Source organism: Diadema setosum, chromosome 13 (genome assembly GCF_964275005.1).
Source record: "Diadema setosum chromosome 13, eeDiaSeto1, whole genome shotgun sequence".
Taxonomy (NCBI): Eukaryota; Metazoa; Echinodermata; class Echinoidea; order Diadematoida; family Diadematidae; genus Diadema; species Diadema setosum.
Genome location: NC_092697.1, coordinates 17,016,235 through 17,036,530, shown reverse-complemented (window position 1 = coordinate 17,036,530; position 20,296 = coordinate 17,016,235). Strand labels below are relative to the sequence as shown.

The 20,296-nt window shown below is 38.2% G+C and overlaps 1 protein-coding gene across 1 annotated transcript in view; it reads right to left on the bottom strand.

Annotated features, from left to right (window-relative positions):
- LOC140237356 (uncharacterized) overlaps positions 1–19,090 on the bottom strand; it is a 76,484-nt gene extending 57,394 nt beyond the window's left edge. The window contains exons 1-4 of the mRNA XM_072317293.1: positions 19,070–19,090; positions 18,451–18,597; positions 10,209–10,273; positions 6,610–6,722 (exon numbers count right to left, since the gene is read on the bottom strand). Of these exons, the coding sequence (XP_072173394.1) occupies positions 6,610–6,722; positions 10,209–10,273; positions 18,451–18,545 (273 nt within the window). The 5' untranslated portion in view covers positions 18,546–18,597; positions 19,070–19,090. The remainder of the gene's footprint in view (positions 1–6,609; positions 6,723–10,208; positions 10,274–18,450; positions 18,598–19,069) is intronic.
- Positions 19,091–20,296: the final 1,206 nt, after the last annotated feature.

Here is a 20,296-nt window from a genome sequence, read left to right as displayed (position 1 = left end):
AGCAGGTAATAAAACACATCAGCTGCAAACTCTTTATCTTCCTTGTTGACTATGATTGTTTACCCTATATTGTACATGGTCTACATTAGGTTTCAGTGAGAGCACGAATCCTGTCAGCCTAACCAAGAATGATATTCTGGAATACGATTTGTAAATTGGGGGTAGACTGCAGCCATTTTTCCACTCATTATAACACTTCCTAACCATGTCTTCCTTCCTGTTTCACTTTTTAAGAACAAGACATTTGAAGAGAATATTTGTTTGTTTTTTGAAAAAATGCTAGCTACCTTGTACAGCATTTATTATAAAAATTACATAAATCACCTCTGTCATACATTGTACCATCAAAGAGCCTCAACCGACATGGTACATTCGAGAGGACCTACATATGTTATACAGCATCTACCTACCACCAGCAAGCTTATTGTAAAACAGATGGTTAAACACAGTAACTTTCTATTAAATTCTTGACAGATTTCAAACATTTGTCAAAGTATGCAGGGTACCTGTTAGCCCCAGTTTAGTGGTAGAAGGCTTAAAGGTGCACCATGTATTCTTTCTTGGGTACATGTACACTGTATTCATGTACATTGTACACGTGTATGTGGTCCTGAAAAGGGCTAGAGTTCTCCAAAAAAAAAATAAATAAATAAAATGTTGGTTGATGTTCTTTCCTCAGTGCTCTCCATCCTCCTTCTGGCCTCTTTCTTAGGGCAGGTACTTTATAATCTCCACAGCGATGTCTGATTTAGATATCATTTGTGGTGCCAGCAAATGTGAAGCTTTATTATCCCCTTTAGAATTAAGTGAGTGTCTATCTATTGAATACCATAAGAATGAACAAAAAATAAAACAATGAATATCCTGAAGCAATACAACTACTACAATTGTAGCAAACCAACCATGCACTTATGATAGGCCAGTTTACTGTACATGTACTATACATATTCAAGGTTTATGGAAGCTTTTTGTACAAAGATTTCCCCCGACAACCAAACAAATTGCATTGGAAACTTGCCCGTCTTGTCTGAGGCTTGTGAAACTAGAATTATCACTGCCCCTAGTGTTGTTTTATAGTATGTGATGTCATGAGGGCAATCATACAAACAAAATGTGACCACAGTTGCTTGAGTGCTATGGTAACAGTTGGTTCCACAAGGTTTGGGTAAAAAGTGTGTGGTTACCATGGCAATGCATTGTCTGATACAAACACAAGGGACATTTTGCATAACTACACTTAAAGACCATCATACACGTCAAATTTGACCTTCATAGCTTGAATGGTTTATTTTGATATAAAAATGAGTGGTTACCATGGCAACACAATTTCCTTATACAAACACATTGGTGTCTTGCAAACCTACACTTCTAGATCATGATATACTAAATTTGATTTTAATTGCTTGAATGATGGAAAAGTTATTCGATCTGCAAGGTTTTGGCAAAATTGTGGTTACCATGGTAACGGTTTGTGTGACAAACACAAAAATTATGTGTTCCACATCTATACCTAAGGGCCATAATGCCTAAGAAATTTGGTTTCAATTGCTTGAAAACTGTGGAAGAAGTTCACTCTACAGGATTTAAATAAAAACAATTTCAATTTTAATTATTTCAATAAATAAAAACATGCGGTCACCATGGCAATGCATTGTCCGATACAAATACAAAGGACATTTTGCAAAACTACACTTAAGAGCATCATACACTCCAAATTAAACCTTCATAGATTAAATGGTTCAATTTGATACAAAAATGAGTGGTTACCATGGCAACACATTTTTCTTATATTAACACATTGGTGTATTGCATAACTACACCTCCCGATCATCATACATACTAAATTTGACCTTAATTGCTTGAATGATGTGGAAGTTATTCAATCCATAAGTTTTTGGTAAAATTATAGTTACCATGGCAACACTTTGTCCGACAAACACAAAAATTATGTTTTCTACATCTATGCCTCAAGGCCATAATGCCTACCATAGTTGATTTCAATTGCTTCAAAACTATGGAAGTTGTTCACTCCACAGGATTTCAAAGAAAACATGCGGTAACCATATTTTGTCTTGCATAACTACACCAATACGTGTAGATCATCATACCAATTTTGAAATTGACTGCTTAAATACTATGGAAGTAGTTCCCTCCACAAGGTTTTGGTAAAATTGTGGTTACCATGGCAACACATTGTCCAACAAACACAAAAAACATGTCTTGCACATCTATACCTCAATATCATCATTTACCCTAAGCTTCATTTAAATTGCTTCAAAACTGCAGGAGTTGGCGACGCAAGATTTTGCAACAGACCGACCGACCGCCTGACCGACCGCCCCACCGACCGACCGCCCGATCAACATCGCGGTGATTCCTATATACTCCCTTCACACTAAGTGTGGCGGGGGTATAAAAAAAATTGAATTGCACTGAATTTGCTCACATGGCTGGAACAGTCTGTTATTACATCAAGAGCAGAAATATGTGCATAAAGTTGAACAAACTAGCAGACACAGGTCTGCTGCACTACACAGAGCATGCAAACTCATCAAGACTTATACTGGTCCTTATTGTGTTCTTCTTTTACAATTTACACTGAAAGGCTTTATTCTGTTCCACTTGATGTACATATTGTTAGTCAAGTTTAATAGATGCAATGGTGTGCATCCGCACAAAAACTTTTGGCATTTACATTATCTTCATGAGGCGACAGCACCAGGCCCATAGAATATCAATGACTGTGTTTGATATCGGTAAATGGTATAACAGTCTTAATAAGATCACACAGGCCTACAATGTATGTCAACAATGAAACAGGACTGATCAAAGGGCACGAAATCAACATGCTGATAATCTTTGGTAACTTTACACCTGAAGATTAAACTAAATAAACCAGAAGAAAGCAACACTGGACACACCTTCAAAACTAGAGCCAATTGAGATAGAGAGAATGGAGGTGTGCAAACACACCTCCAAGGATATTTGGGATGTGATTGTTGATAAGATTGGTCTTCTTTTTTCTGACAAACCAAAGTATAACAACTTCGGGTCTTCCTCTTATTTTCCTGTGAGGTCCCTGCTATCTATGTACAATCAGATGCATAAGCTTGGTCAAAGTATCACTGTTATCCTCCTTGAGTACTACAGTGTACGTAGATAAAATCATACTGTGCAGTTTATTTACATTGTTTATGGACGACTATCCTATGTCCACCATAATACATTATGTATTAAATGCCCATTTTGCTGACGGGGACAAGTTGAAGACACGGGGTAAGGTTCACTTTAAAGTAACATTGTATGTGCCAATTAAAAATTGCACAATAATGCCTTGAGAGCATAATCCTTTAATAATAACTAGTAAATTTTGGACGCAGCAGTGCAAAAGGTAGAATTCTGGAGCACATGTGGTATACAATACAATTGATGCTTTATAAAAGTTTTAGGGGCATTAAAGGTATCAATGGAGGAGGTTTTGCCAAAACTATATACCATGATTGATCAGTCGCCATGACTCTTGCAACTCAGAGGAAAGAAAAATGGCTTGGACTCGTACCAAGAAGGAGACTCCTATATGACTTTAGAGACATCTCCAAATAAGATGATACTGTAATTCATTCATTAAGAAGTCACAGAGATGTCGCTGCAACCTCTCCAAGACTTCTCTGTGACATCTTTGGTAGGTTGCCAAGCCACAGAGACTTCTCAGAGACCTTGAAAATAAATCAAGTCTCCACAACTTGGCCACAACTAGAAAGAGACATCACAGAGGTGTTGCACAGAGGTCTCTGCAACTAGCTGGATACTGGAAAGGGTCTCCCATTAAAAAAATTTAAAAAAAAAGGAACATGTTAAATTCTCTTGCGACTCCCCAGAGGCTCAGCTACATTCCAGGAGATGTCTCAGAGACTTCGTGGAGACATCTCCGAGACTTTGGAGACTGGAGTCGTCACCATGTTGCCAACTAGTTTCCAGCCCACTTAAGAATGCAAGTCACTTTCTAGTTCCGACCAAGCTTCTTGGCACTGCATAGTGCACTCATTCACAATTCAAGTTAATAGTTTGAAGCATCTTGAGTCCAAATACACTTGTATTTAATGAAAATATTAGACTTGTCAGATATAATGGTATAAAGTATCACAAGTACCAATAGTTTTAATTTTTTACCCCATGTATTGGCCAGAAGTCTGCTAAAGCATGCAAATTAGAAAGGTAATAATGTCATCACCTTACAACAATCTTTACGGTGATGATCAAGCCTCAAAGTACCCACGAACCTGGCTTAACTTAGTTTGAGTAATTTCCTAACATTTCAACATTTCAGCATTCAGCATTCAGCATTCAGCATTCAGCAATCTACCCAAATTAGACAAGTCTACAATGTGCAGTTGAAAATTGTACAATGGGAGAAAAAATTGGGTGCTTGGCACAGGACCTCAATACATTCTGGTACCAGAAATCCATAGTGATTAAATGTGACCCTGCACCACAAAACAAACAAAAAGTCGCCAGACATGGATTTTTAGTTTAGGGCAGATTCTGAAAGAGCAGACCCTCAGCTTTAAAATGATGTATAAGTCAATTCAAATGGATTCTCCTAACCTATATAAATATTGGAAAGAAAGCCCACACTCTGGAAAAGTTAAAACTGAGAAAAGAGGCTCTGAAGTACAGGGTCTATTCAAGTGCTTCATTTTTACTAAGCCGTGCTACCTGTGCCATGTTTAGGAAAAAAAAAAAAAAAAAAAAAAAACATGATGTAAACCACTGGAGCAACAACAATGAATGGATTATTGGATTAAGCTGAAATTGAGCATGTTCTATCAACACATTCTGTCCATAATTAATGCCAACTTTCAAAGCAGCAGCATCAACCTTTCAAATGTTATCAGAGTTGAAAGCGAAGAGTGTGCAGAGAATATTCAAGAAATGAAAAGTGGCCTCTAAGAAAAACCTGATCACACTTATCTACCAAAAAAGGGTAGATAAACCACTTTCCCATTCAATTCATGATCCTGAACTCAAGAATTGTGTAGAAGAAGAATAGTTCTTTCAGAAAATATGGAAAACTCAAAATTGACTTGGTTGACTCATTTCACCTTTCTTGAGTCCTCACGTAAAATCAAGGGTTGCGACTTTTTTGTTTGTTTTGTGATGCACGGTCACATATAGGGATTAGGAAGATCAAGTAATCTCTTTTCACAGACTATTAGTTTTCAGGCCAATTGCTGAAGAAAGTGCTCTGGCATGGATGCACATTGGCTCATAAAGCACAGTTGAGAGTTAAATTTCTATAACCCTTTCCTTCTAAATGCAGCCTTTGCTTTGCTGTTACAATAACGAGACTGAAATAATTCGGCGTGAAGCATACAACTCTATTACTCTTTGAATTCATGCCTGAAAAAAAAAAAAGAGATTTCATGATAATTCACAGACTTGTGATCTGATGGCATTATCATCAATTCAAATTTGTTCATAAAGTTGCCATTTATATCACTGTTTGTGAAAATATGATAGCAATATATCAGTACATCATTCAATTGCATATGGACCAAGTAAACCTTGTCAAGTCAGCAAATGACACCTGCTCGTATTTCTAGTCAGGTCAAAGTGCACATGAGAAAAACGCTTGTTATGCTTGTTCTGAGATTTAAAGTGCTTTACTTGCATGCAAACAAGGACTTTTTTTTCCAATGTGTCAACAAATAAGATTGATTTACATGACACACAATCACACACAAAAAAGACCATTTTTCTACCAGAATGGGCAAACCAATTTGTGAGAGATCATTACCGGTACGCAAGCAACCCTCTCATGAAGTCATTGTACAACACATATTTCTTCTCGAAGTATCACTTGATGGTGTTCAAGGAAGGGTGGAATTCATGGAAGTTACAGTGTACTTGTTCGCTAAAAAGTGCTTTTTGACTCTCCTTCCCCCCCCCCTACTCCATTCCCCTTTTCCATCCAAACTTCATTCTCCCTGCAGCAATAAGCTTTCTTTTCAAAACTACACTAAGCTGCATTCCTGTGTGCAGTCATCCTTTGACTAGTTTGTTCATGGGCTGCAGTACCTTTTATCCTTTTTCAATATAAACTTCACCGATGTTAGAAATGAAAAATGATCTGCAGCTAACGTTTAATGGGGAATGCATCTCAGAATAGCAACAAGAGCAGCAACAAATTTCTGCCTCAGTGAATATCAAACTGTATTGTGAAACCTAACAAAATGTTCCTGCCCTTGCTGTGAACTGCTGTTTAAGAAATAAAGTCATTTGCATTTTGTCAATACCGGTAAGTGATGATGGTTGAGTGAGTCTAGGATTGTTGAGACCTTTTTCCACAACACTGACAACTTGTCACTGATGGGACGTTTATTTGAAATATGGTTTCTATATTTCATCGGATACTGTAGAGTTACGTGTGTAACTTTATTTCAATCATGTGACATGGAAACTCTCCAAGTCTGTAAATCCTTTCCCACCATGCCAACCATAATTTCAAGTGTGTGTTGTTGTTGTTTTTTTTTAATTAAACAGCGGCAATGTGCAGACACACATTTCAACAAAGTCATAGAGTCTGTGAAAAATTGTCAGAAAGTTTACCTCGATAAGACCAGCAAGCATAAGCTTGTTGATGTACACGACTGCTGTATGGGCGTAGTAGAATATGAGTGGGAGACGCAGCCTGTCCGGTGCTTTGTAGAATACATCTTCAGCTGAAAATGGGCAGAATTCAGAGAAAAGAAACTTGTTGAGACTTAAAATGCTCAAAATGCACGCTGTGACTGCAAACTGTGGAGGCATTCAAATATTTCATGCAATGGCAAAATATCATGGAGGGAAAACAGGTGGATGTTACAGCTAAAATCTCAGCAACACAGCATCTGTATACTTTCACTGCGTTCAAACTTCCATACATAAGGAGGCTCTATCATTCCGCCCCCCCCCCCCCAGATCTCGGCCATTGGTGGTGCGATCGCAATGAAATTTTGCATGCGTGAGACCCACGTCATAATCTACAAGATTGTGTCTTAAGATTGTTTAGAAACAATCAATTTCTAATTTTAATTAATTAATTATGCAAATTAAAGATAATATAAAGTTTTGGTATTACCTCAAAAGTTTCCCTGAATTTCCTTGTCTTAGTTTGTGTTTCAGGTTAAAGTACCTTTCATATAACTAACACTGTGAGACTTACTCACCCCAAAGTGCTCTCATGTCTTAGTAATCATGCAATAATAGTTTCGTACCAGAGCCGCCGCCGAGGTAGCACACGTATTGTACAAAACCATTATTGCATGATAACTGCGACCAGCAGCGTGCAGCCCCATACGCATAATGAGTAGCTAACTGCGACCAGCAGCCCCATACGCATAGCTAAATGGGGCTTCGCATCGTAGCTTACAGGATCATGACAGATTTAGTATCGCGGGTAAATATCATCTTAAAATCCAAAAAAAAATCTTCAATTTGAAGACTTACCAATTAAGTTGAAGTCTTGAAAACAGGCTTCGGGCAACGTTTGGTTCTGCCAACAGTCCCTTTCTGTTCCAATTGATGACTGAATGTGACTCGGTCGAGAGGACCTTGGGAGAGCTACACTGAATTGACGGCCAGCGCATGCGCACACAAACATCTTATCCGTTCGTGGATTTGAAATTTGTTCGCATGTGATGATTGTGTGCGTATGCGCTGGCCGTAGTAATCAGTGTATGTAGCTCTCCCAAGGTCCTCTCAACAGAGTCACATTCAGTCATCAATTCGAACAGAAAGGGACTATTGGCGGAACCAAACGTTGCCCGAAGCCTGTTTTCAAGACTTCAACTTAATTGGTAAGTCTTCAAATTGAAGAATTTTTGGATTTTAAGTTGATATTTACCCGCGATACTAATTCTGTCATGATCCTGAATGCTACAATGCGAAGCCCCATTACGCTATGCGCATGGGGCTGCTGGTCGCTATGCGTATGGGGCTACTGGTCGCAGTTAATTGCATGATTACTAAGAAATGAGAGCACTTTGGGGCGAGTAAGTCTCACAGTGTTAGTTATTTGAAAAGTACTTTAACCTGAAACATGGAAATTCAGGGAAACTTTTGAGGTACCAAAACTTTTTATTATCTTTAAGCTCAAGATCATATTTTAGCCTAATTAAAAGCACTGAGAGTCTAATTTTTGATCTGTAAATCTGTTTTAGCATATTCAACTATTGTACATCACAAGAACTTCCAAAACTCATTTCAATTCTTATGTATTTTATTGTTTTCAGAATTTCTTTGTTTTTCAACTTTTGTTTTTTCTTTGTTTTTTCATTGGAAATTGTCACTGACCACTTTTCTACCATAATTAGCACAAAATTAATCAATGAAAGTGATTAATTGTAAAAATAATCAGGTTTTTATGACTTTCATGACAGAGCACTGTTTTCCATAGGAAATGTACACAAAATCACAAAATTGTGCCCATTTTCGGGTGACATTCCGTTACAAAAATGGGCGTGGCTTCGCAAAAGTATGCGCGGATGTTGCAAATTTGGTCTCAAAAGTTGCGCGGTACTTGAACGAAGAAAGTCAAGAAGCCTCGCGACAAGGCCTTCTCGCATTACAGAATTATAGCCCGAAACGTCGAGGGGGGGGGGCGGATTCCCCCCGGCCCTTTTAGGGTTAAATCAACATCGAAAGAGTTGGAGATGGTAATGGACTGACTTTCAAGTTTGACAATGGGATCATTTGCTATACTTTGCTCAGCTAGCCTGCATCCATGAAAAGCACACACCACTCATACATGTATACCAGTTTCAATAGCGTCGAGCAGCCCGCACTGTTTGTCGTGCAGTTTGTTTATATGTACAAGGAGTGCAGACAAATGGAATGAGGCTGTGTATACTAGTACATAAATCCTCTGTGGATGACCTTTCTGTGCAACTTGACATCAACAGCTCATCCCTCACCACAAAAATTCCACCTAAGGTCTTGATCATTGCAACACAAGTTTCATCGTTCAAATGGAAGCGATTCTTTTGAACACACCCACAAACACAGAATGAAATCATCTGCTGTTATTTTACAGGGATGGTATAGTTTGGGTTGAGATGGGGCTTCAGGTTTCCATCTTCTTCTCTTTTTTTTGGGGGGGGGGGGGTAATGAGAAACTTGTTATGAAATATGAAAGAGCATGTAATTCTACAAGGGATTCAAAGTTTATTTGATGAAAATTGGTTTTGAAATGGCTGAGTAACCCAAAACAAAGCGGTCCTAATAAATGATAGGACCCATCTTTTGTTAGGATTGGGTTTTTTTTACTTTGTTTTTGGACATCTTGCCTATTCCAAACTGATTTTCATCAAACAAACTTTAAATTCCTCTTAGAATTGTATGCTTTGTAACATTTCATATTGGTGATTTCTTAGTATTTCAGAAAAAGTTCAGAAGCTAAATCCTCATCTCAACCAATACTATTATAAAGTGTATACCATCCCTTTAATGATTTGCACAAAATACTTTGGAGAAGACGTTTAATCCTATGGACAGCATTGAGATAAAGTTGATTTCTATGTTTAGTGTGTGTTTCTATTCTGGTTTCTGGACAGACAAGAGTTTTGATACAGTGGACTCCCGTTATAACGAAGTCCTCGGGACCGGCAGTTTTCTTTCGTTATATCTGAATTTCGTTATAACCGAACAAATAAACAATAGAAATACATAGAGTGGATGACATTGCAGCCCAAATTTTTACTTCGTTATAACCGTGTTCGTTGTAACGGGAGTGCACTGTAGTAGCCTCTAAATATGTAACATACATGTCTCTATGCAATTATCGTTGACAAGGCAACAATATCAATAATACTAAATAATGATGACAGTACTACTGATAATAGCCGGAAAAAAAAATGATAAGGATACAGATGATAATATTTACAATGATAATAATAACAATCATCAACATCATCATTACCATTATCATTATTCATTCATGTTAAGACGAATATGTTGTAAACGTCCATATTTTTGCGGGACTTACTTTACGCCCTGAGCAGTTTAAAAGTTCCATATTAACAGGTTCTTGAATTGGTGCTGCAAGATTTTCAACTCAAAAAATTGCAGAGAAAATTGTGAAGATATTTTCACAGGTTTTACAATTCATGCTAGCTAAAAGCAGCATGAATTGTGTGAAAATTTGTGCAATTACAGTACAATATACTTACTCCTGAGAGCAGCAAATATGCTCTCATTCAGACTGTAGCTGTTTTCGAAGTACTCCAAGATTTGCCTGCACAGGGAAATGGAAGACCATAACAGATAGCAATCACTCTATTCATCTTTTAATCTATTTCGAACAACTCACTTTCTCGGTTCACTCTTTCTGTCACGTATCTCACTTAAATTGGTACTAGTGTGAAGTTATGGTTTCAATACTGCCATGCAAAAATAGTACTGCAAAAGTGGACATTTTACAAACTAGCATGAAAACAAAAGCACGCAAATTCTTTGCTAATTCTTGCACTTCTAGCATACAGATTTCTTCACTATTCCTACTCCTGAAGCGCGAGTGACTTTGTCGTGGTTACCTTTTTGTAGTACAGTGTATATGCTGCTAAAGCCTTTAACCACTGTGGCAGTGGTGAGCTTTTGAAGTGCTTGCTCAATTGCAGTGACCATCTGCGATCTTAAAAACACAAAAAATTCAGGTTACCCTACACAGCATAAAAATAAAGATTTTTACAGGAACTGTTTTAGTGCATTTGTTGTTTGCTGATGTTTTATTTTGTGTTATTTTTGGTAGGGGTGGACTTTCATTTATGGGTAATAAATTTAAGCATCTGCTTCAAATTCACTCTGATAGCTTCTTCATTCTGCACTGCCAGCCAAGCACTAAACAATTTTGGTCTTTCCCTACATCCATCCCACATCCCCTTCCTCCCCCCCCCCCCAAAAAAAAAAAAGAAGATAATACACATGTACAACATTAGGCCCTAACTGATTATCAAGACATAGTAGAGCGGTTAAGCCCTCAAAATCATGAGAATTGTGCAAAATTTGACTAAAGTATGAAACTTTCACCAGTGTTAGTACATACCATAAGATTCATTTTAAGATCGGGAGGTAAGTCTGATTTGACCTCTGATGACCTCCAGAGGTCAATGAACTTTAAATATCAGAATATTGATGTTTGGAGGCATTTGTGAATGATAGGCTTAGATCTTGGTTACACTGCACTAAATATGCATTTGTACTACAAATCTTCTGATTCCACAGGGCATTGACAGGTTTTTACCTTTGACCTCTGATGACCTTAAGAGGTCAATGACCTCAAAATACCATAATATTGATCTGTGATATTATTAGTTAATGATAAGCATGGTTAAGATGTGCAAAACAAGCATATCTGTTTTGCAATAAAACTGTCTTCATATTCCAAAGAGCAAAGACAGGTTTCTAACTCTGACCTCTGGTGACCTTTTAGAGGTCAATGACCTCAAAATATCATAATATTGATCTGTAGTGTCATTAGTTAATGATAAACATGGTTAAGATGTACAAAACAAACATACCTGTTTTACAAGAAATTGTCTTCATTATTCAAAAGAGCACAGATAGGGCTCTACCTTTGACCTCAGGTGACCTTTAGAGGATGTACAAAACAAACACAATTGTAGCCCAGATGGCTACTAGCACATGTTTATGATAAAGAATAGAGAAGAATAGAATAGAATAGAATAGAATAGAGAATAAAAGAAAACAGAACACTGCAGTCATTTTCCTAGACACCCTGTGAGGTCAATATATGGGGGAGACCGGGTCTAGTTGTTACACGGGCAAGTTGTTACACTGTCATTTTCTCTATTATGATCAAAAGATGGCGTTATACAAGTAATATCAAATCAAAACGTATAGCCAACGATCTCTGCATGCGAAATCTGGCGTTGCCTGGACGTCACATGTAGAAGGTAGGTCCAAAAAACACTTTTTTACCTCTCCGAGTAAAATTTTGAAAAATTCGATTTTTCTTTATTACACCAAATCCATTCTTCTCTGTAGTAAGTGATGGGCATGTGGTTGAAAGAAGCGTGTTTTGGCTGTCTTTTGGTGAAAGGAGCAACACGTGATGTTTGATTGTTTATTGGCCACACGTGTGAAAAGTTTTTGAAAACGCACTGGGTCAAGTTGTTACAACAACTTGACCCGTCTGGAGAATCGAGTGGTGTAACAACTTACCCCAATGCACTTTCAATTGAATTTATGGTTGTATATATATACACACACACACACACACAAACACACACACACACACACACACACACACACACACACCCAACACACTCATACACCCCAGCATAGGCTAACATGCACACCCAGACAGGTTAATATTAAGAATTACCTAACACGTCGGATCTGCATTACCCGATTTGAGTTGACTTTCTACGGTGTAACAAAGTACCCCATGTGCTGTAACAACCTACCCCAACATCGGGGAAAGTTGTTACAAAATTTTGTGTTTATTGATTACGTAATATCTTGTTTATATTATCTGGACTTCCAAAGTTTGTACTGTTTTTAAGTAAAGGATGAAATAAGGTATCCTCACAGCAAAAATGAAGCCGATTCCTCTATTCGTTTTTTGTACAGACCTAAAAATGTGAAAATTGTAACAACTAGACCCGGTCTCCCCTGCTCAGTCTTTCCCCTTCTTGGACTTTATGAAACCGTTTATCTTCCTTCCAGCTATTTCCTTTCCTTTTCTTTTTTTTTTGGTCAAAACCACCTCTTCCAAGAAAAGTCTATGGTCATAGGAATTTTTAAGTTTGATGTTGGCTACTTTACCCGCTAGTGGTCAGCACTCTCCATCCCCAAAGCCCCGCTCCAAATTACGGAGAATGACGTGATGACGTGTTTTTGCCCTCTGATCTCCAAACATAAATGACCTTCTGAGCTGGAAGGTGGCCCTCCTGTCCGAATTCATCCCTCTATTTTTAGCATTTATTGTTTAGTGGAGTGGGTCAAACAGGAACTCCAAAGACAAATTCAGGGATAATGACCCAGAACAACGATGACGCTGGTTGCCATAAGGACAATAATATTCATTTGGTTTATCATTTTGATATCCAAAAAACAATAAAGTCTTTACCAGTGGTTACAGAGAACAAGTGAATGAAGAAACTAAAAGACAGTGGGCGAGTTAATCAGAAAATGAGATGAATCACAGAAAATTGAGTTTTCACAGAAACGAATAGGAGGAGCAAATTGAACATTTGACCAGCAAGGAATTAATTTCTAGTGAACGCCACACCCCAATATAAGATTGAGCCAAGGAAATGCTTTAGGGAAAGGAAGTTTGTTAGTAAATTAGTTATAAAAAAAACATGTCTCAGCCGAGAAATCAGTTAGAGTGGCAAGCACAGTGGGAGCGGCTTCACGCTATGTAGTGAAGCAAAGGCTGCAGAGTTTTGAGGATTTTGAGAGAATTTTGAGGAACTTTGAGAATAGTTGGAGACCACAGAGATAAAGTCAGGAGTTCCACTTTCTTGGTACATCATGCCCCCCCCCCTCCAAGTCAACCAACTAATCTTTATCGACGCTGAATGCACCATCGACCTACGCTGTGAATGTGACGAGGATCTGACTGTCATGACTGAACTGGCGAGCAGCAGGACAGTAGGAAAAACTATGAGTCACGATAACACAAAACTTTAGTTTACGCCAATTTGGAGTGCAATTACAAACTCCAAATAGTCAACTGGTGTTATCGGAGATGGAGATGTTGAAGCGCCCTGTCAGACTGATACAAAGTGGAAAGTGATGGTGATGAAGAGAATAGGCCTACTGAGAGCGTGACGGCAGACCGCTCAACGGACGGCCCAGTCACACTGACGAGATCGACAGACGAGGACCTCATTCGTCGACCGAGAGTAATCATTTAAGAGGAATGACTTTCATTTATGTTTGAAAACATTTCAAGAGATGTAGTAGTCTGATATGTTAAGGGGCAAATCATTCTACTGTTTCCAGTCTTGTAAACATACTTGTATCTTTAGCGAAAACTGTTCGAGTACGTGGACAGTGATAAGTAGGCCCCTATAAATCACTCTGTCGAGTAAATTATATATGAACCAAATGGCTTCTTTTGAACATGTATTGTGTTGAAAAGTTCTTGGTAATTCTTTTCCAGGCAAAATGTGTACATGAAAATTCCGATGTTAAAAGCATGTGATGGGAAATGTAAACAGTATGTGCGAATGCTTCTATGTTTCCTGCTAAACTTATTTGTTAGTGGGGAAAAGAAAAGAAAAGAGAAGAGAAGGATCGCTCTACCACGTCTTCATACCACAACGCCTACGGATATCTTTGTTTCACATTGTTAGTGGAGAAAAGAAAAGAAAAGAAAAGTCTCGCTTCATGAGAGATGTTCAGATCTCGCTCGACACCACAATGCCTACGAATGTCTAAGAAGAATGTGGGTTTGAATGTCTTATAGGGCCGATAGAGCACCAACAGTAAGTGCAGATTAATTGGCACGCTATCTTTTGAAGAGAAACAATACTTTGTTTCACACAAGATGAAAAAGCAGAAAGACAACTGATAATCATCCGCTCATGTAAAATCAAGCAGAAGTTTTTCAAAACATTTCAAGAGGCATCTTGGTGAGTTACAATCTGTTAAACATGCCAATATACTGTGAAAAACAAATTGAAGGCCACCTTCAATAGGCCACCTGCAATACAGCCCCGCATTTTCCGACATCACAAAAACTTTGATCAACACGTTCCATAATTATATACTCGTGATGGAGAGGGAAAATAGTAAACAACAACATTGCAAGATTGATGCATTTCTTCCAAGACAACAGACAGGAACAGATTCCACGTAGAATACATACACATGTACTTTAATTTTTCCATTCATTTTCCCCATATCATTACACACAATCATTACACACTCTGATGGTCGCATACAGTGGCTGTGCACCTATAAGAACGCTGGTCTGACCTCAGGATGTCTATCCAGTTTAGTCGTGGAGGAGATCTGTGTGCCGATCGCGTGCTTCACTGAAGACGCAGATGCTGCCGTGTATTGAAATAGATCGAGGGTATAGATCTAGACCAATTTCAGCAGGTTACACTGAATCATCACTTGCTGGCAGAGAGTCTTAACCGGATCATGCAGGTGATATTACTGTACCCGCTGCCAGCGTACCCAGATTCACACATTGGATGCAAACTGGATGGCGGCATATTGGAAACAACCAATATTTGGGCATGGGGGCACAACTCTTGACCAGGCCCAAGTGTTAAGGAGTATCAAGCATAAAGAAGACAATTAGAGTAAATAGTAGTTCCACTCCTATTTGGAAATGAGGTTCCTAAACAGGTCATTGAAAAAATGCCCAAAAGTTCCTGACGTAATGACCCAAACTTAATTGGATGACAATAGCAAGTTGCAAAACACAGGGTTGCTTCATGTGGAATGCATGTTTATATGCCTCACAGTATGTCACTTTCCAGATGGTCCATGACGTCACTGTATGCTCCAGGACCATGAGTCATTCACCGAAACCATGCAGCCCACGAGCTTGACACTGACCAACACAGGCCCGCCAGCTCAAAACTAGGTAGCATTGCCCATAAGCTTGACACTTAGGCAAACCAGGCCCATAAGAGTCCGACACATGGGGGGAGGGGGAGGTCCACAAGACCTACACTGAATAGATTAAGCTTTCTGATGTAATACATATATTAATCTCGTGGGCCTTGTTTTCCTCGAGTGCCGAGCTCGCGGACCGCACAGCTTGTGGGCCTATTATATTTGATGTCGAGCTCATTGACCTTGTTCATCTACTAGTATAGTATTTAGGTCACGGGATGTATGACTCGTGGGCTGCGTAACTCATGGGCTGTACGACTCGGGTTGTTTGACTCGTGACGTACATGTACATCTGATGAGGTGGGCCTGTTGTTTTCTGGTTAGCATCTGTCACCCTTTCATCCAGTTCAAGGGACTTTGCCATATGCCTGTTCACAAACTATTAAGCATCAACCCAAAATATGGTACTCCTCTCCCCACCTTCCATGTTTAAGCGTACAAATTTTGTCCAGTGCAAATTGGATAATGTTGCACATAATTTCATGCAAGCTAGTCTGCATAACTAACCCAAACATAAATATTATATTTGAGGTCACTGCCATCACTGAAGACACGTAAGCTTCATTTCTGAAGTAATTGACCGCTCACATTCCTGAGACCTGTTACTATGAACCAATGCTTTGTGGAATGTGCATACAAATTGTACATACTTTGATTATAACGTCAAGGCATGATTTGTACATGATTAAACATTTAGGATTAAACCAATGAAGCCAAACATCAATATTTGCAATCCTACACAAATTTTTAGTGATATTCTAAAAGTCTGACCTCACACTGTCCTTAGAGGTCAAAGTTGGATATACACAGGGTAATGACCAATGTTCTGTGGAATGAGAAGACACTTCTTGTACAATGTAGTATAAATGTTAATAGCATAATGCATGATTGCACACCAGGTATACAGTTAACCATTGAATATACATCAACTATCGATATTTTGATATTTTGAGGTCATTGACTTGTCACAGTCCTCAGAGGTCAAAGGCAGAGACATGTAAATAATTTCCCTTGGTCTGAGGAATAGGAAAACGATTCAGTTGTAACACAAATTAATTTTTAGGACATCGTTATGTTTATCATCAACCAATTGCACCAAATATCAAAATTCTGATAATTTGAGGTCAATAATTGACCTCTGGAGGTCATTAGAGGTCAAAGGTAGAAACCTGTTAAGGATCTATGGAACATGAAGACAATTCCGCTGTAACAAAAATGAGTTTTTAGTACATCATTACCATATTATTTAACATTAATCAATGACGTAAAATATCAATTTTTATCAAATTTTGAGGTCATTGACCTCTGGAGGTCATCAGAGGTCAAAGGTAGAAACCTGTTAAGGATCTATGGAACATGAAGACAATTCCGCTGTAACAAAAATGAGTTTTTACTACATCATTACCATATTTAACATTAATCAATGATGCAAAATATCAATTTTTATCAAATTTTGAGGTCATTGATCTCTGGAGGTCATCAGAGGTCAAAGGTAGAAACCTGTCAGGGTTCTATGGAACATGAAGACAATTCCATTGTAAGAAAAATGAGTTTTTAGTACATCATTACCATATTTAACATTAATCAATGACGCAAAATATCAATTTTTATCAAATTTTGAGGTCATTGACCTTTGGAGGTCATCAGAGGTCAATTCACACTTACCTCCCGATCTTAAAATGAATCTTATAACATGTACTAACACTGGTGAAAGTTTCATGCTTTAGTCAAATTTTGCACAATTTTTCGGCTTATCTGCTCTACTATACACTGATAAAACAAAGAGAAAATAACTAACATGCTGCAAAATCAAAGTTTACTGTGTACTTTCCAACTATTTTTCTGAGGGTAGAAAAGAAACTGAAAACAAGCTAAATTTTTCAACTCATATACTCAATTTAGCTGCATCCTGCACCATCACATAAAAGTACACTGTTAAAACACGTAATGCTTTCTAGTGCTGGATTTACACACACACATGTACTTTGCCATATTTGAGATAGGTATAATAAATAATAACTCTTTTTAAATGCAAAGTCTCACTGAATATGTTCAGAGTCTCAGAGAAGGAAAGAGAAAGATGCCGACAATGAATGAATCAGATGCTATCCTCTTTATCTATTGTAGTACTGCTGGCTTCTTGTACATACGTACGAACATGTAGATGAAGTACACAACAGACTTAAGCCAGACTCAAAATCTGATAATTAGGTCAGAAAGTGGTTCCAATGATGGAAAGAGTGGTTTCAGGTTTTTCATACGGAAAATATTGGTATTCAAATATCCATGGATATGTACAATGTACAACGTATCTCGAAAACATGCGCTCATTTACCTGATGTCGGCTATAAAAAGGAATATTGATTTTGGACTGGCTACGTATGTCACATACAGTGTACAATTGTAGATATACATGTATGCTGTTCAGTGGTGTGGGTAGTTAATCATTAATCGTAAAGTGCAATAAAATCAGGGAGTGGCCTTATACTGCATTTTGCACGATTTCTGTAATCTCTATTTAATTGGTAATTTTTCATGTGAAAATCAGTAACGAGTTACTGCTCAAATAATCCTTGCACATCAAAACAAAAAACACCCATAATGCCCATCTTCATGGCCATACATTTTGCCTTAACATGCATTTTGTACATTGTCCCTGTGAATTGAGAAATGTGTGATACAACAGATAATGCATTATACAATGTATATTTAAAGCCATCATAAAGTGACAACCCATTGAACTGATTTCTGTTTCAGACCCCCTGCAATGTATCGTGAATGAGAGCTAGAATGCCTCTAATGACTTACTCCTTACTGCAGCAGGACAGGTCACAAGGCTGCAGCGAGCGGAGAGTGTACGGTCCCGTCAGGATATCTTTCAATTCCAGTTCCTTTCCCATCATCTTTCACAAAGTCAGCGATGTCAACAGCAAGGAAGTATGACCACAGAAAAATCTGGAGATAAGAGAAGGGTAGAAATAAAGGGGGCAGTTAAATGCACAGCATTACACAACATATTCCCCCTACAGTACAGAAAATGCAGCACAATACATGTACATGACTTGTTAAGGCTCAGCTCTCAATTTTTTCTCTGGAGGTCCAACAATGTAATTTGGGGACCGGATTGTAAGCACTACCAAAACATTCTTAATTCTCTAATCTCTTCTTAAAAAGTAGTGGTGGCCCGAAATATATTTCTGGTGGCCCCTGGTCACAGGGGCACCACCAACGGCATTGTATATGTTCATATTGAATATGTCAAAGGTCACAAGTAGCATGCAAGAAATTAGCATTTCGCCCATGCACCAGTATAAGTTCTGTACATACTACTGCACTGGTCAGAAGAACAGATCCTGAGAGCAATTTAGATGGGAGATCATTCACAAGTATGAAAGAAATTCTTCCCGGGCATTTCCTGTTTGATCACCTGGTGATCCCTTTGAGTGACTGTACAGTAGAAATGGGCATTCATAGTCCGACAATATGGGGACAAAGCCATGAAGATGGCATCATCATGTATCTGTCAATACATGAATTACTCTTAAGAATCGTGTGACACTTACAAGGACTTTAAACATGAGTAACCTGTCGTAAATGCAAGTCATCTTCAGAGCACTGTTTGCTTTCTGAAGCCCCATCCATGCTACTTTAATTACTCATCCCTCATTCCTTGAAAACAGAGGACTCTGGAATGCACCCACACAAGATGGCATTCCTCATCAAGACACTAAGGCAGGTGCAGTTCCCCCTGGTTAAGACGTACATACATCTTTCATAAATTGGGTTCAAGAACATCTAGCCAATCAGAGCCACTGAAATGAGTCATGTGTGCACTCTTCATTAACATGCATTTTTCTCTATTGATCATTTACATGCATGAATGTGCAAAAAGCACAGCAAAAAAGTATAAATGCATTCTCTACTTGACGTCGCAATGTAGATACATGTAACAGCAGCACACAATCAATTACAAATACGTGCTCAATCACTATACACTTTATTTGCTAATACTGTTTTAAAAACAATTTCTAAGTTTGTGTTCAGTGTGTTTGGAACACTTCTTTGAACACTTGGTTTTTGAACTAAGTTCAACATTATACCTTTGGGCTAGCTTACTGGTATTCATCCACAGATATAAAAAAAAAAATCATAATTCATCAACCCATTTTACAAAACAATAATGCACACATTATAGTATACAAATATACCATGCCTTGAGAGTTTCTTGTTAAAACTATGGGCAGAGGTGACTCCAATAGAACTATTCACTGAAGGGGTGCGGCCCTGAAGTGAATAGTTCTTTTGGAGGCACCGAGGCCCATAGTTTGAACAAGAAACTTGTAATTACGCAAAGTATATTTGTTTTATACTTTGGATCAAAAATTCAAATAAAAGAAGGGGAAATGGGGAAAATGCAAAGTGAGAAGTCGTATGATGAATTCGATGTTGTGAAGGGATCCTACATTGCTACATTGACCATAAGAAGCATGCAGCAGCGCACGATGTCTTGAACTGCTTTGTGATGTTTGTTATTGAAAAAAATGTTACATAATTTGACAAACGTGACGCACTGTGCGAAGCAATGCACAAAGTCAGAATTGTTGACTTGTATCAATTGATTGCGCTGTATCCTTCATTTGTACAATGTGTTTGT